Here is a 19,089-nt window from a genome sequence, read left to right on the forward strand (position 1 = left end):
TACAAACTCACTGAGTGGAATACTGCCTCCTAACTGGTGGACTAAAATTTAAGGTGATTTGAAACAAAGAGTTTTAGAACAAAATGTATATTCCTGTCTTAAAACTGATTATGTAAATTGGTGAAGAAAATAATTATTTTCACATATCTTCCTGTCAAAATAAGTATGAGAACAAATTTAATAATTTGCCTTGAATTTAGATATTATTCTGAATTGTCCTTTTTATCCCTATCACTAGAGCTTTTTGAGAGCATTAGAGCTTCAAGATCTGGAAAAGCTGAAATCTTGTCTAATTTTGTCTGAGGCCACCGAGGTTACAGATTTGGTGTCAGATGTTGATTTATATTGATCCAATCAAACAAATGAAAAAACGCAATGTTGCAGTATTGCAATTGTATTAATAAAATGTTATCTAGTTCTCGAAAATCTAGTAGAGAAGCGAGTTGTTCATTCAGAGAAATGATACAATAATGAAATAAATATCTGATTCCGGAAATAATAGAGAAAAGGTTATATTTTCCGAAAAGAGTCTGTTTAGTCTTCCTACGAAATAACGGCGAAATAATGGCGAAAACCGATCCAAGCCTAGAAATCGGCTGGGTCTAGAGCTGCAAGTGGAAGCATGTCTTACGCCTGGAAAAAGATTCCGTCTAGAGCAGCAAGTCAAATTACGACCACAACCAAATATAATTTAGTATATTCTCTGGTAAACGCCCTACATCGTATACTTGTGGGTAATTACCAAATAATAAGCTAACCGATTTCACCATTTAACTCATTCTGTTTTAGCTACAATTTGGCAAACTACATAATACAAGTACACTCTTTAACAGGAATACATAACACAAGGGTAGAACAATTATGAACTGAACAAAAATTCCAAATCTAAATAAAAGTTGAATGGCAAATTAAAACTTTACAATTATCTTACGAACTTTGTGAATTAGCTTGCATAAATGAACTGATTGTCAATGAGGGTTCTAATATTCTTATCAAGACATTTACAGTTATAATATGTGTCAGCTAAATACTTTGAAGATAGTGTTTGTATAAAAAATGCATAATGACAAACGATAATTAAAGTCTACTTGCTCAACCTGAACAAATTTTATGAGAATAATATTATTGTTATTAACAGATGACGAAGCAATAATATTTCACTCTGTTTTGACTTTCGATGGAGAAAAATTTTTCAATTACCATATCTAAATTATTATTTTTTGAGTAGCATAGCAATATCAAAATAAGCTTGGGTGTTCATGACCCTTCACGTTTACATTTCTAATGATATACCAGATAATACATATAGACCAATTACTGCATACTGAAAAGAAAGAAAGTATGCAAATTAAGAACAAGCTTAACAAAACAGGCAATGTGTCAAACTTATACAACATTTCTGCTATTACAGTTTAGCTTATAAAAAAGCCACTTTCCTTGATTCTCTCCAGAGTCATTGCTGTCTTGCTTTTTAACTTCTTTTATGCTATCACATAATCTGGCAAAAGGTAAAGTATACACAATCAGAATCCCTCTAAAATGGATTGAAATTTGAGTTTATTTCATCATATGCCGAGCATTAAGTCGTTCCTAATGTTAATATTAATTCTTGCAAACTCAGTATCAGTAAATCATCAGTTGATTGTGCACAATAAATACAATTTAACTGTGACACAGCAAAGTGTACTTTTAATTGTTGGTCTCAATAAAGTTCGTCAACTTAGCATTCTTAACATAAACAATTTATTTTAAGTATTGTTAGGAGTATTTGATGAAATAATATTTAATCAAAAGTGATCATACAAATGTATGAAAAACATTTAAAACTATGATAAGGAAAATTAGAAGAAAAAAAGAACAGAAGACGTTTCAACGAGCGTTTGTAAGGTGAAATCTAGAACACAAGCATAATGATCTTAGCATGCTTAGAAGTAGATTCTCTGCAATATTCCTTAGTTTCTGGTCAGTTTTCAACCTGTGTGACACACACTATCTATTCCAAGTCAACATGAGCTAGTTATCAATATCTAAGGTATTTATACAACAAACGTGTTAGTCTGACCTTTAAAGTGCACAAACCATTTCCCAGTAATCGGTGAGAAGCCAGTGAATGGAAAGGTATAGGTATATTTTCCCCAGCTATGATGTCATTGCTAAAGCAATGTTAAGATTAATGAATTCCAAAATAGTCTTAAGTTAACTGAAACGGATACTAAAATAAGAATAACTATGTTGTAAAGAGGATGCATACGTCCATTTAGAATTGCAAAGGAGGCCAATAGACTAAAAAAATGGCCACGCTGATACAATTTGAACAGTTACCACCCCACAGTTCCCACGTGACTTAAAATAAAATTTTCAAGACGTTGTGACTTATGGAAGGATGGTCATACTATGGTAACACTACATGTTCTTACCCGGTTTCACAAACATGTCTACTGGTATTTGAGTTATGATCCTAATATGAAAGCAGCTAAAGTGAAGTTTGTTTCCACGAAAACATAACTTAATTTTCATCATCAAAATCTTTTTATTTTGCAGAATGAGGGAACAGCCTGATCCTTATTAATGCCCATGTACTATAACACACCTCAAACAGTGTTTAAATTATCATCTAAAAATGACATTGTGACAAATTCTTAGAAATAATTATGGTGGGCGGGTAGTTAATACTAGTTTCAGATATCTACTCATCAATATAGGACAACATAATATTTCTAAGTCTCAAAACCAGAAACATCAACATGATAGTTAAGGTTTCATGGTTATTACCTTGGGGAAGATGTTGCTTGTGGCAACGTTGTGCTAACACCTTGATATTCAACAAGATTGGACAGGCTTAGCTCTACTAGGGAGATTGGTAATATGTAGTTGTGCTTCACTGATGAATATGCACACTGGTCATGTATCTGAGACACTGTCAACGTTGAACATAGTACTTTACGGTGAAGTGGGAAATCATTATGTAACTGGTTTGCAATATCGTTCAGTGAAATATAACTCATGGACATTTTTGACTTTACTGGTACTTTTTATGGCCATTCTCAATTGCTGGGTTTGTTGAGTCTGCCCTATTTTGTTTTTCTATATTGTCACCTTTAGACTGCACAGTTGCTGTGTTCTTCCACTTTAACCTAAATTTCTTCTCCCACTTCCGGCTTTGTTTTATGTTCTCTGTTTCTTTGTGTTGTCGTTTACCATCAGTTTTGGTTAAATGTTGGAAAGCAAACGGTTCCCTTGGTATTTATATAAATGTTTCCTTTACTTTCTTTACAATCCCTCGGCGAGATCTGTGAGACAATTTTTACCTTCTGAAATATAAGACAATGAAGCATTGGATGAAATCAATTTAAAACTACAAAAAGAGCCAACATAATGCAGCTGCTTCAGTCTGCTAAGTATAAAAGCCTAACTGGTATATTTTCTTTTATTTTGCAGCGTGCTATTTTAGGACATTGTTTGAACCACACAATAGCATCATAGCTCAAACGACTTTAGAAATATACCCCACTACGATTTGCAAAAAGATTAAAAAATTAAGACATAACTATTACGTAACCTAAATTGGAAAGTATGAAGCAATTTTCAATTTCAAGTTGATAAAATGAAACTTGAAGCATTGAATAAAGCAGAAATGTAAAGGACGCAATATATTTTAGAGTTCTTGAAAAGGGGAATAACCTATATATTTTAAATAACACAAATCATCAGCGAACGGACCAGAAGCAGACATATCAAGATGCAAGTGGTGAAACAATTTAAACTGTATTCTTCGAAGACTATTTATGGACGCATTTTTGGATTTTGAAACCAAGCTGAGGCTTAGAAAATTTGTCCTAAAACACTAAATAAGACTGAAACAATAGTTGTTAAACAGAAGCGTAAAAATTAGCTGACGAACAGAATGTGCACTCTCATTATAAACTAGAAAATATACCCGATGAAGACAAGCTAGATACAATAGTAATAAAACATGACAATTTAGTGGAAAAGTAGACAATTGAGCAATCAGAAACAATAAAAAGGAGAAGAAAAAAAAACGTTAGGAGTGACACTTTTAGAAGAAATGAAAACTAAAGCGACTACAATGATATATGGTTCACTTTGCAACTATGCTAACAGAAAAATGTTTTGAACAGAGAGATAGAAATCGAAATCCAAAGAGCAAGAAAAGTCATAATTTTAGTAACAGACGAGACAGAATTAATATACATGAAGAACGCATGGGGACAGAAGTGCCAACGGCAAATACAGAAAGCTTTAAACCGATGAAGCTAAGCTGTCTAGAGAATGATACAGTATATTTAATAAACGTAAAAGTGAATGGAAACTGAGTTTCTTAGTTGTGTGAAGCAACAACACAAGTCTGACTAACAAGATTATAGCAGACAGACAGCAAGACAGCATTCTAAAATTGCTATTGCCTTTTTAAAGAATCACAAATGTGACAATATCATCAGTTGAGGTTATTTCAATTTTAAAGGGGAACAAGTACAACACAGTACGAAATCAGTTGAAGGGAATGACTTGTACTGTAGAATTGTTTTAAATGGCAAAGATACGTCTAACTCTGAAGTTAGTGTAAAAGGTAAACCTAACAAAGAAACAATATGTTTACCTAAACCATTTTCAACATTTTTAGAATAACTGGCTTACTAGTAGGACACATTTTAGTATATCCTAAAAATGGACGCATTCCTGTCAGAATAGAGATCGTAGGAGAAAACCATTAAAATAATGTTGCTGCGGACTTACAAGTAGTTCAAGCTGTACAGACTGAAAACGTTGGTGCAATGAATCAGAAAGATGGCTGTGTTCAACAATTGCCAGAACATATAAGATAAATGTTTGAAAGGTCTTCAAACTACCTAGATTAGGAAACACAAACAGAAAATATAAAATAAAATATTGAATATATTTTCTGCCCCATCAAGTGGCAAAAATCATTCAATCTTGATAAAAGACTAAATTAATACAAAAAGGTACAAAACCTTTTAACGCATATCCTTATCGAAGAATACATCCTAAAATATAAATAGCAAAAAATGAGATAAAAACATAAAAAGATGGAATAACAAACAAATGTCCACAATGTTTAATAATGCTCCGATTATAGTGTCGACTAAACCTGAATGTTTACTAAGGTTCATTTATGGGTTTTTTGAGAATTAAATATGTATTAATCACTGTCCATAACAGATGATAGCCTTCGTTCTTTATTTTGATCGCAATGGTGTGTTTTATTTCATATGAAATTAAGTTCTTAACAAGCTGAGATTTATAAAAAATATAGGTTTTGCAATGGAACAGTGTCATTTACCCGTCTTACCCAGATATGATATTTTCAGGTCTCTTGTGGAAAAAATATTTCTCCATTTTCGTGGTATTTACAAAACGTTTTGAACATCACCTCGCTAACCTGGATATATTTTTACAAAGATTAAAAATGCTAACTTAAAACGCAGTAAGGAGTTCTCTGTGTGGAATAATCATTGCAGTATGAACTGGTTGATAAACTTCAAAGCCGTATGATGTTTATAATCTAAATGTTTGAACTTTTTTGCTACCGATGATTTCTATTTATAAATAAAGCTGGTAGAACGTACACTAATGTAAATTAATTATCAATTTGTCCATGGGTCGATATAAATTCACATATTGTGAGAAAGTTCAAAATTATCACGAAAGTTAAACAAATAAAGAACTTGTAACTTATGTATCCAACATCCCAAATCCTATAGGTTTCTACCCTACAACGAAAATTCAAAGAAACATTCAAAAACAACAGACCTTTCCTGTGGCCTAGTGGTTTGAGAGTCTGCCTCGGATACGAGAGGTCGCGGTTTCGAACCCGGGCCGATTCGTACGAATGACTTATAACAATCATATGTGCAGCTACCTCGGTATACTGCTAGGATTGGTCGGCCTGGTTTCAAGATAATCTGACTGGGTGGGACATCATACTACATGTTTGCGGCATAATATCTCAGAACTCGACATCACCATAAACTGCCACACTGCATACACAGTAGCGATCTGACTGAACAATTATTAAAGCTACGTTACAAATCCACATCACAAAACACAAGCAAACAGCTGTAAATATAAAAGGGATATCATCTAATCACTTATAGTGTTTTACTATGCATAATCCCTGTTGGTCTGCTATATCTTATTTGGTTCATGTTAAGCATTTGTGATACTTGTATAATCTTCTTCAAACGAAGATACTATGATGAGATACACACAAAACACACACAGATATATATATATATATATATATATATATATATATATATATATATATATATATATATATATATATATATATATATATATATATATATATATATATATATATATATATATATATATATATATATATATATATATATATATATATCAGATATCATACATGCTAAATCAAAAAACTCAAGAGTATTAAGTGAAATCTATGGTCACTGAGGAGCATTAGTGTTAAACACTTCATGTTAAAAAAGATCTTAGGAAGAATCTCCCATCTCCAGACTTTAATATTAGTACAGAAATAAAAGTATCACCTCCCAAACATAATATGATGCGGCCAACTGAGATATATTGAAATTAACCCTTCATACAATTTTGATTTCGTTTTTAAAGTTTTATAGGGGGTTGTGACAAGCAAAAATAATTCTGAATGGGCAGATGGCTCGTCTTGTTGCCATTACATAAAATATTACTGGAAACAGGCTGATAGAAAATTATATCTTCTGAAAGAAGTGCGAAAGTTATGACGGAAAGAGAGTCATCACCAATGTTGTGCTGGATTGCCTTACAAGCTTCATGCTGAGACAGTTACATAATATTGTCACAGCTGAATACTTAGGATTACATAAGATAGAAAGCGTGACAGAGATTCTTTTGGTATGTGATGAATAAAGATGTAGAGGATTGCTGCATTCAATGGCATATATACGTCAGTAGAAAATCTTCCATCATAAACCAAAAGCTAAATGTAGTTGCACCAATGAAATGGGATGTTGTTGACTTTATAGGTACACTCAAAAAGACTAAAGAGGAAATAAATACATAATGGTCAATTGCCAAATGCGTACCCCCAAATAAAAACGATGAAAGGAAGAACTACAGCTAAAAGAGTTGATTGATAATTCTAACATTAGATTCTGTGTGATGCTTCTTAATAGGCAATCTTTTATAGGTGAACACCAGGTTCATTCTAATAGTTTTTTTTTTCCATTAGATAAACGTTTTTATATTTAGAAAATGATACTTGTGACTGAGGCTAAGTAGAGAACTATATAATATTTTAAATGAGAGGATTGTTTTATTTCATGCTTTCCGATCTAAGTACAATTAAGCTGTATTATAAGATGTGTTCAGTGAGTCAATTTAGACTGGAGTCTTATTTCAAATGGTTGAATTTATGTGTTTACTTTATCTGGAAAAACGAAAGTGTTCTGAGAAAATTCTTGTAATTGACTGGAATTTATATCGAATTAAAACCTGGAACTATATTACTGCGAATCAACAAAGGACTGCGCTACATCAACACTCTACGAGCTACCACATACAAATCATTACCTTCAGTTTCGGATTTAATTTGGAATTCTCAATTTTATTCTGGATTTTAAATTAGTAGCATTAAATTTAGCACGAGGCTGTAATTCTAGGATTATATTAGGATTCAATTCGCAATATCGTAAGTTCTTTTTTCATGTTTTCACTCTGTATTCTAGGGAAATTAAAATTTTTTTGAATTTTACAGGGCTTGGTTTGCTTTTCACTCTTCTCTGTTACGTTTTTAAGAGCATATACTTTTAAGAAGGTTTATTTATTCATCTAATGGTTTACAACTGGAAAGAAGAAATTCTGAGATTTTCTCTACCATATAGAAACTTTCTGGCGAATCTATTGAAAGCTGTGTAGTGTGCATGTCTGGAGTTTTTGCTGATGTTAACTGAGTTTGGTAGCCGGTTATGCGACCGAGTCTTCGAGATCCATACTTTGTCGCTATGGAGTTCAGCAGATAAAGCTCTAGAAGGTTGATTATTCATGCCACTGTATGGCCCCGATGATGTCTTTGGTAGAGGTATGACGGTCAAAATAAGGCTCGCAGAGGTTACTCTTATGTCATGAGCAGGGATCATTATGAGGTAACTCTATTTTAGTGATATGTCAGAGTATACGTGCATGCAACCCACCTAAGCCACTATGAAAGTGCGCAAATGGTTGCGTCCTTTTTTGCGGTTTGACTGAGAGAACGAGGAGCATTTGAGCTCATCACACTAGATTCGTCCGCTTCAGATGATATCTGAGCACACGTGTCGGTTCCTGTTTGAAGCCTCTTGGATCGTATTAATACAAATAAGAGGTGGTATGTGGACCTTTTATTGCCTACTGACGGTAACCAATTCCATCGAAATCGGGTTGCGTCATGAGAACCGCCGATGTATCTCTTCGAAACTGAAGGTATTCTGTGTACGTTATTCAGTGACTCTGCATGCTGAAGCAAACAGTGCCAGAGAATAAGTTTCAATTCAGCCATATATAGCACTGGGAAGATTCAGATAAGACAAACAATGTTAGTCATTTACGCCTATGCAAGTCAAAGCTGGACAATTAGTCTGAGCGGCCTTGTTATGAACAAGATCCTCCCTACCACGATGACAGAGCCATTTTTATTCAACCGATAAGGCAAGTAAAACGACATATACTTGTGGGACAGCGGCAGCCAAAGGGAACATGTTTTTGTATTTGCACCAGGCCATAATATCATGTCACATCTCTTTGTAAGCATTTAAGTGGGGGACCTCCTAGAAATTCCTTCCGTTAGTAAAGGGTGAATTGTTTCTGCTGAAATGATCCCGAGACAAGATCAATGAGTGAAAGGAAAGATGGTCCAGTCAAGGATGGAACTCGTAGGTCCGAGACGGGCTAAGAAGAATCTACCCGGCTAGGGACTTACTGGGTAGGTATATCGCTAGTTAAAGAAGATTGTTAATCCAGGATTTGAGACAGCGGAGAAGGGCAATGAAACTTTGCACTCACGGTCCCTTAGTTCTGTATAAATTTGGAACAAAGACAGTTGATGGTAGGCAATAGCCTACAGACCCTTTAAGGTGAGAGAAAGAGCGAGGACTAACGAAGTCGTTTGATCAGATACTGGGGAAATAGAAGTAGACGGTTTGTGATTCCAGCTGGTTGTAAAATGATCAAGCATCGCACGCCCTCATAACGTGCGAATTGGACGAAAGATAAGATTGAGGGACCGCTCTGCGTGGAGATTATGTTTTATCCTTCACAGAGAATCGGACATGACTCTGAGTCTGCATGGAATATGTCTGATCTGAATAATAATATTGCGGTTGTGCGCACAATGACGGATTGCCCAAGGCAGAATGTAAAGTTGAGGTGGCTTAGTGCTGCGCTGTTTGAGGAGCTTTATCACCTAAGAGCTGTCTGACATGATAATGTCCATTTAATTGAAGAAAGTCGCTCAAAACATACAAGATCCTATGATCAGTGTCAAGTCCGATAAGTGATGAGTTTGCCAGCTGTCGTGATATATTCCTCTCGTGAACCAACATTGCTTGCGTCAATGCTCCAGGAATGATACTATTTCACAAGATCCATTGATCATGCAATCGGTTTGAATAGAAGAGTGGCATCCTTGAGATAGCAAATCATCTGTTAAGGGTGCAATTAGAAGTAACGCAGCGAGATAAAATTCACTGCTGCTTAGGGCATTACGAGAAGCTGCAGAAATTCCATGATTGTGACCCATTTTAGTATGTGAATTAATTAAGTAAGGACGACTGTTCACCAACCTCGAAGGTGGGTAACCCTTGGTGGGCACATGTGGGTTAGAAAATCTGATAGGATAGTCAAAAATGGAACTTCCTTACAGATCACAGAAACATAATGTAAAAGTGAAATTAGATTATTCTTTCAAATGACTCGAATGGAACTGATCATATATTTCTGAAATATGTCGTCCCAATAGGCCACTGTGGAAACATACGAAGTCTTCAGAACAATGGAATACGATACTGATAACAATTCCCTCGGTATGTAAAGCGCAAAATATTCCGTAAGGACGGATGGTCTGGAACATGAAGATATACGTCGCTCGATCTTGAATGTCATTAGCAGTCCTAAACGGAACAGGTCTTTAGGAAAGCATAGTGTGGATATTGAACAATCTCCACTCTCCGTTGCACGATGAGGATCCACACATTTTGATACATAGTTGTGTTTTTTACAGTGTTCAATGTATGTCTGTCCGAAATGCAGTAGGCCAAATAGGAAGGTGCTGCCAAACTAGGAACGAAGAAATGTTAACACAGTTTGGATCGATTTATTCAACATCGTTTAAAAAAGAAAACAAACAAATTATTTTGGCGCCTTCCGAATTATTATTTGCAAGCTGTCTAGGACCGGTGACAAACGCAAGAGTGCGGGTGCGTGGATGTGACAAATATTATCATCCTTCCCCTTGATACGACTCTCTCCGAAGCTGATTAGCAGATTCTCTTCATGCATATTATTGTGATTGAAAATGGCTTTTGAGTTCTGCAACGAACAAACCCATATCTCCCTGTATCCAGCCATCAGGTCTTTCAACGTGAATCGTGGAAGCTGTACAGGGCAAGGATTACTGTGACGATAGAGGTATGGTACGTCATTTAGTTTCTTTTCCAGTTTCCATTCTCCTTAAGTACTCTATCGTGCCACCTAAGAGCAAATGCTATCGAAATATATGTTCATAGGGTCAGGGCGCAATGTCCATTGCCGAGTTTGAATGCAAGCCTTAAAAAGTGCCAGAGACGTCCGCAACGAAGACAAGAACATTATATTGTGAAATAGGTATGAAGTTTTTGCGCAAAAGATATCTATATTTGTATCCACCTTACAGAAACTGACGAGGTCACAATGACCAGAGCGTATTTCTTGTCTAACGACAGGTGATTTGTAATGAAGGCGTCGAATAGGTCCTAGACAACCGAGATAGCAAAGAACCTGGAAGCTGACTCTCAGCTATAAAAAGGAAAGGCTCTGGAGCTGCATAGGGCTATGGTCTTGGCAGATACCCTTTCAACAAATGCATAGATTTTTGCTACCTGCAGCGAAGACGGAAGGAAGAAATCGTCAAAAACAACTGACATTTTGTATCTTAAATCCAGGTTTAGAGGAAGGTATTGTCGACGGCCCACGTTGGGCAACACTATATAGATATTTTCTCGCCACATACTCTATATTTAGTCCACTCTGCGACTGAATCTGTACATGAGTTAACGTCCAAGAAGGTAAGCCAATAGTAAATGTTTAGCATCAACTGCAGGATGTTATATTTTGTCTACTTGGCAGCCTTACATTTGAACATTCAGGGTTGACAATTGTGGATTTGAAACAAATGAGCCTACTAGTAAATGTTAAGAGATAGATTGACACTATCATAAACACGAAATAGGTAATAGACGAAAACATTATAAAGGAAATCACATCTACCAAATAATTTGTATGTACATTAGTTAGTAGTCTATAAACTTTGGAACCAAGAATTTGAACAACAGTTTCTCCTTTTATAAATAGAGGTACGTTTTTCATGCAAAATTTGGTTTATATATTTGGATGAGAAAACGAAATCAATAATTTCAAACTACAAAACTTTATACGCAGCTTGAGTCATGTAGGAAGTAGGAATTAGGAATGTATGAAAATAACCTTTAAATTAGTGGAGCGATACTCAGTATGTTTTATAATTAAATGTATATTTATGTGTTTGTACTGAATATGAAAAATGATAAAGTGAACAGTTTCCTTTGTGTATCATCCTGACAAAATAGACATGAGAAAATATAGAATGAATCTATCAGGAATGATTATTTTGTTCTGGGTATAGCATCTCATCTATATCACTAGAGAGAGTCGGACACCTTGTATTGTCTGGAAAATCTAATTAAGATCACAACTAATTATCAAGACCAACGAGGCTAATATATATATATATATATATATATATATATATATATATATATATATATATATATATATATATATATAATTACATACATACATACAGAGAGTGAGAAAACGAAAGAGAAAGTAAGAGAGACAGGGTTAAATAAATTCCACAGCAAGATAAACTCTTCCCAAAATATGAATACTTTAAGTACAAGAATATAAAGAAGGAGAAGCAAAACATGTTACAAGTCGGTAGAAATATGTTTTAAATATAAAGGCAACACATGTACAATCCTAACTAGATAGTTAACATAATACGTAAATAAAAATGTGACTTTACATCTTGGCAGTACATTAATAACATGGATTTACTGAACAACAGTAACGTAGCTAGGCTGCATTTATAAGACAGGAAATCACCACATGAAATAAATATGAAGTCATTTATTAAAATATTGGAAAGTCAGCTCAGAAACATTTATTACATATAACTTGTAACGTTGGGATTTTTCCAAGCGAATCCTGTATAAATACACAGTTGACTTTATGTGCTCATCTCATATTCCATCTTGCCTGGTTCCTCGAGATATTTTACATATTCAGGGAGACATACATTCTTTTCAAATATTTCACATTTGTCTGAAACGAAAATTCATATTCGGTGTAAATTCAAGCATACGTCTTGGTCTCAGTCTTGCCTTTTCGTCATAAAACCATATATAATTATGGGTAACAATTGATGAAAGAAAGAGAAAATAATAATATAATGTAAATAGCGTTTAAAGAAAAGCGCCCGTACCATGGCTTATATAATTTTTACCATTAAAGAAAATAAAGTACAGATGGTTCCTGTATATTAAAGCGCTATTTAAAATTGTAATTAGCCACAACAAGGCTAATAAAAACGACTTTATCACAGTGAAATATAGTTATGCAGTCAACACTTAACTTAAATTCAATCGTCTGCACTGATCTATCCAGAGTGTACTGTTGTATCAATTCAAGTATGACTTCAATATTGTACGGAAGAAATTATTATACGTATTATTTTAAACTTTCTCTATTGCCTCGGATGTATACCAGTTCCAAAGAGAGGAGAATTGGATTCTCCGTTTACAGGAAGTGTACATTGATAATCAAGTCTACAATGTATGCTGTAAATTAAGGCATGAATTTCAATCAATCAAATAAGTTACACTTAACATATCTATCAAAAGAAAGAATAGAAGATGACAACAGAAACACGTGAGGGAATATATAGCTATTATTGATAGTATTCTCATAAGAACTCATCCAGTTAATACATATTAAGCAGCTCTCAGTTCATATATACTTATAAACAAATGAAGTTTCTGTCTCAATCATGTTTCTCTACCTTTTCTTACACATTCGTTTACATACATACGTAAATACATGCGTACATAAAAGCATATGAAAACACTTTGGAAATATATTCTTATTGACTGAACTCACATAAAAAGTATAGATTAGATCAACAATGTAATAATAAATTCTTCTAGAAAGAAATCAGATATGTATACACAACTATTATTAGTTTTATAATACACGTCCGTTCCAATCAGAGTAGTGCTTGATTTATCTGTTCGTATATGTTTCTTTTTTGTTTACTATTTTCTCTGATTAATACATATACATTAAACAGGGTTCAATACGTCTGTAACAGTTACCAAATTAATATCCTCATGAAAACAGGAATGGTGGGATTTAGTTTCCTTTTCTGGAACTGCATATATATATATATATATATATATATATATATATATATATATATATATATATATATATATATATATATTTATATATATATATATATATATATATATATATATATATATATATATATATATATATATATATATATATATATATATATACACATATATATATATACATATATACATACATATATATATATATATATATATATATATATATATATATATATATATATATATATATATATATATATATATATTAACCGATTATATAAATAATTTCATAGTATTACATTCTGCATGCATTTGTTAATGCAAATATCAGAATATCAGTGGATAAACCTACAACATCGCACTCATATTGTACAGACGGTATACATAATACATAGTTCTCATAATGAATGTCTGAAAACATTGATCAGTTTGTATTTGTTTCTTCCAAACGTAGGAAATATTAATTGAGAGTTCAACAGAGAGATCGAACATGTGACCGTGTTAATCTATCATCACGACAACTATTGACAAGAATACATCCTTAAATATCATTATACTGAAAAGGAAATTGAATAACATATCCCGACATGTTTTCATGTTTTTGGTGGGGAGGATCAGGTTAGAGTTTGAAACCGTAAACTAGTACAAACCAAGCTGACGATCTTTTCACCATAACATTATGAATTATATAATCATTTGAGAACTTAATAAATTATCAAGTGAGTAATCCATTTATAATAGCCTCTGCTATAGATATGCAATTTGGAAATAAACACGGGTTACAATAACGTTAACAGTCATTCTAGGAAGTGTGAAAGAAGTCTGAGTGGTTCTAAATAATTCTCATCTGATGTTTTTCACTCTTCTTTGCAAACTGTCATTTATCCAATTCATACCGTGTTTGTTTGTTTTCAAATTCGGCTTTCATTTCAGACTAGCTCAAGAAATTACGCACCAGATCCAAATTATTACAAAAAGCCGGATCATCAGCAAATACAAACGAAGAATTGCTAATGTGCAGACTTATTAGATATTTGGAATTATCTAAGTTCATTCGTGTTGATTATTTAATAAGCTAACACTGTACAATGTGTTAATTTATAATTAATATATGCTGTTAGTGTAGGATCTATCTTCCCATTCAATTGGAGAAACAAATTTGAAAATTATGCATTGTTTCACACACAACGAAAATATACTAATTTAAGCTATAATGTTTATTTGTTGGTTTTGTATTTTTATAATTATTGTGATCATATATAGTTTCAAAACATTTTTAAAGTAGTTTATATAGTTTTGTAGGAACATCATTTTTAATTTGAATCTAATCGTAAATGCGCTATAATGAATCGTTATAGATCAAACCTGAATATTTGGGCTTGAACTAATATTTGACTCTTCAAAACGTAATCCAATCTTTCTACAGAATTGCTCAGCATGGTATATGATGTTTCTGTACACAAATATTTGCCTAACCATTGCTAGTGCAGGTACTTACTTCCCTGCAAAGTGTCAGTTGAACGATAATATAGATAAAATGCTAAGAGTTAAAGTGCAAGAAATTCGCCAATGATATGACCTAAACATAAATATAACTGACACATACTCTCGTATATGCCGGTGTTGTATATAGCCATAAATCATGACCATTGGTGGGAAGAAGTATGAAAGTATTATGTTGCAGGCGCATTGACGTAATATTCGTGTTTATGAAGCATACATTATACCCAGTCTTATCACTCACAGATAAAAATATAAGCATATCACATTTTTATTAAACAATCAAAATCATTTACGTCTACTTGGATAAGCTGAAATAAACGGAGGTGATAATTGGAGAAACGACTAAAATAATAATGAAACATAGTACACTTATTTTAATACCCTTCGCCGTGTTATGCTGTATATTTCAAGCTGGTAGATCTCCCATGAAAGTAGTAAATGCAAACGCAGGAGATAGCAGCAAAACTTATGAGATTTTTAGATTAATTTCGTTACCATTACAAAAAGACTTGGTTTCGTCTTCTTTTGTATTTCATTTTTATATACTTTATTTTCATTTGTATTTTCCGAAGTCATGTCGAAGAGATCTGTCACTGTATGATGTTTCATTTGCTGCATGAATGGGTTTAATCTTTCATTTACTGTTTTAATAAGCTTTGCGACAAGTTACGAAGCTTGTAATCAGATTTACTTGAGAAACGACTTCGGACACTATATGATTAATCTTGCTTTAAATATCGTGTAGATAAATTCTGAAACCGTTGTTCTTCATCACGGAACACAGAACGTAAGGACGAAATGAACCATATGCAGCCCAACAACACATGATCTGACATTGTGCAGGACATACATTCAGTATATGAGTAAAACAACTCTACTACTAAAAGGCCAAAAGGCCATCCTAAGGAATTATCATTATTCTAAAGAGAACCATTATAGAACATTACACTTTTCCATTTCCATTTTGTTTTATTAAGTGAAAATTTATAATTTTAGTTGATTGTGGACCTTTCAAAACCTCCCTCTGATTTCGTATTAATCGAATTATCAATCGATTATAAAGTCAAAAGTCATAAGTATAAGTATGATCATTAATTTAAGGACTTGTATATGTATGTATGTATGTATGTATGGATGGATGGATGGAGGGATGGATGGATGGATGGATGGATGGATGGATCCAAATAATATGCATCTCATGTCAGTGTGTCTCACTTTATATGCTTTTGCTTAGTTACTTACAAGTTGGCAACATTAATGCAGAAGAACTTTCTATTGGAATTCACCTAAGATGACACTGTCTTTGACCTGTAATTAAGGTAATTATCAATAAACGTATATTATATGCCTCTCATCTATAAGTATTACCAATATATATATATATATATATATATATATATATATATATGCGTTACGTAATATATTACGATTCCACTATTGATATTTGCCGGTTAGAAGGGCTCTATGTCTTTTAAGCACAAGGTAATTATTATTGGGGACATTATTTCCCCTTGCCTGGTATCAACTGCACATTCAAACAATTCTTTCAAGATATTTTTTTTTCTTCACAAAATATTATACCAACTGCAAGCTCGTTGATTTTATTGCATTAATCATAGCTGCAATTTCTGCATGTTATATACAAAGCCATTCATAATTTCTAGTTAAGATGTAGGAAAATTCCGAAACTAGAACAATTTGACACAATTACAGAGGTGGCTTACACATTATTGAATTTATGTATTGTCCACTTGTACAATGGACTCGATTTGAAATAAACACAGGGCTTTTCAGGGCTATACGTGTGCTGTACTCAGCTGTACAACAAAATCCGACACAAATTGGAACTGTTTGTAGTTTTGTAAACTCGAATCTAAGTGGCAGTTGACTCATCTGCATTACAATCCCTTGGTACATTTTGCAACTTCACTAGGTAAAAAGGATTGAAAAATGAAAACCTCGGCTCGCACCATTACGCGGGAGAACCAGGTTTGTAAACCCTAATCTGATTCGCAGTTGAATCCCTAGCTGATGTTCTAACTTGTTGAAAACTAAAACGAATTGAAATTTGAAAATCTCGGCTCTTACGTTTACGCGGGAGAACCAAGTTTGTAAACCCGAATCTGATTGGCAGTTAAATATTTTGGTTGATTTTCTAACTTGGTGATATATTCGGTGTTAACAATGGTAATACTAACTGAATTTACAAAACTCTCTTATTAGCTGGCGGATTGGACATTGTTTGGGTTTGTGTCCCTTTTCCTGGATACCTTTCCACATTTGCCACGTCCAGACATACTAATTAAGAAGTATGACATTCACACATAAACGCGGGTTTGTGGGTTCACATTCACAGCCCCGACTAATTAAGAATCTCGACATTCGAGACTTAACCAGCACCAAAAGCACAAGTTGGATAGGCGCCTTTAATCTTTTATCATTCATTCATTCATTCATTTCTAATTAAAAGATTAACCGCACCTGATGATTGATTATAATTGCAATTTTCGTATATCATTTGTCAGCTACTTACTAATCATTCCATGCATCCAGATGACACCGCATATAGAAAGAAAACCAAGCATAATTGTATTGATCAAAGGAAGGTACACATTTGCAATGAGTAATGCACTGTTTTCCACTTGCACAGATGTCGGAGCTGGAAAATGGGAATGCAATTTTGAAATAAAAAAGGATATGGTTTCGAACTGTTAAGACCTGTATTAAATTTGCTCGAAAATGCATACGTTCAATGAGTAAAATGATAGATTGTTGTGATTCTCGAAATTATTCACTAATTAATTTAGAAAATACTAATGCATGCATTATTAAAAATATACATTAATCATATCTGAAGACTGGATATGAACAAATAATCAAAAATCAGAGATTGCTAGAGGAGGCTTGACGATATATTATTTCAGCTACATTGTCCTCCACTAATATGAATTTTTAGGTAGATTTGGGCAGGTTTAATGGGTCTTGATAGTGTGAATGACACAACATTGTAGAGATTATTTTATTATTTTAGCGACTTTGTTTTAACTGTGTAAGGATTATATTGAGTTAGATACATTCTTATGATACATGCAGGTGATTTTGTATACAGTATTGAGAGCTATTTAGATACTTTCAACTTTGATAAGACACAGTGACCTTCACCGAAGACAGACTAAGTTTCCACTGATATTACACGCTCATAAAGCAATAAATATTGTAATAAAGTAGTAATTTTGTTTAAAAACTAAATCAACGACAATGCAAATAGAGAGTAGCAGACAATATAGGGATCTAGGTTAGGGATTGATCACAAAGATATTGGAATTATGTACTTTACACAGAAATATGACATACTGGTCGGAATATGATAATAACACGTAACCTACATATTCTGAATCGAAACTACCATCCGAGTCAATATATGGAATGAAAAGACTACTGTCGTATACCGCTCATTACGATGCATTAACATGTAATGTTTCGTCAGTGTACGGTGGATAAAATGCTTGATATTTCTTGATGAAATAGGATCAAAGATACAGTATATAACTTCTGAATAGCAAAAACTATAAACGTCCCTCGTGCGTTAACATGTTACCAGTTTTAACATAGTCGAATAATTATTCTGAAGCTGCGTCTGCATAAAAAGTTGAGAGTAAAGATATAATAAAATCTAATATATGGAATGTGTTGCAAACAAAGAACTGAAAATACCAAGATTGCTGAATTGTAAATAATAATTATTCTCCTCGGGATGAACCTTCGTATAGATTTTGATCTGAGTTGGTGAAAACGGTGTATGGAACGATGAATGGAAATGCAATACTGACTGGACTTGAAAAAATATTTCATTTGCCTAGTGTCAGTATTGTAAACTTACTTTACTTGCGAT

General features: G+C 33.4%; 1 protein-coding gene across 7 annotated transcripts in view; it reads right to left on the reverse strand.

Annotated features, from left to right (window-relative positions):
- Window positions 1-1,540: 1,540 nt before the first annotated feature.
- LOC149774211 (uncharacterized) overlaps window positions 1,541-19,089 on the reverse strand; it is a 34,266-nt gene continuing 16,717 nt past the window's right edge. For 5 of the 7 annotated variants that reach the window (XM_089945608.1, XM_089945605.1, XM_089945607.1 and 2 more), the window contains 3 exons: window positions 17,731-17,856; window positions 16,440-16,505; window positions 12,389-12,603 (listed from right to left, as the gene is read on the reverse strand). In XM_089945608.1, coding sequence (XP_089801734.1) covers window positions 16,480-16,505; window positions 17,731-17,856 — 152 coding nt within the window. In that variant the 3' untranslated portion in view covers window positions 12,389-12,603; window positions 16,440-16,479. Of the gene's footprint in view, window positions 3,312-5,790; window positions 6,041-12,388; window positions 12,604-16,439; window positions 16,506-17,730; window positions 17,857-19,089 lie in introns of those variants that run through there. The other 2 variants (XR_016416945.1, XR_016416946.1) reach the window with 2 other exon arrangements.

Source organism: Sinohyriopsis cumingii, unplaced genomic scaffold (genome assembly GCF_028554795.1).
Source record: "Sinohyriopsis cumingii isolate HCF-2022 unplaced genomic scaffold, ASM2855479v2 utg000379l, whole genome shotgun sequence".
NCBI lineage: Eukaryota > Metazoa > Mollusca > Bivalvia > Unionida > Unionidae > Sinohyriopsis > Sinohyriopsis cumingii.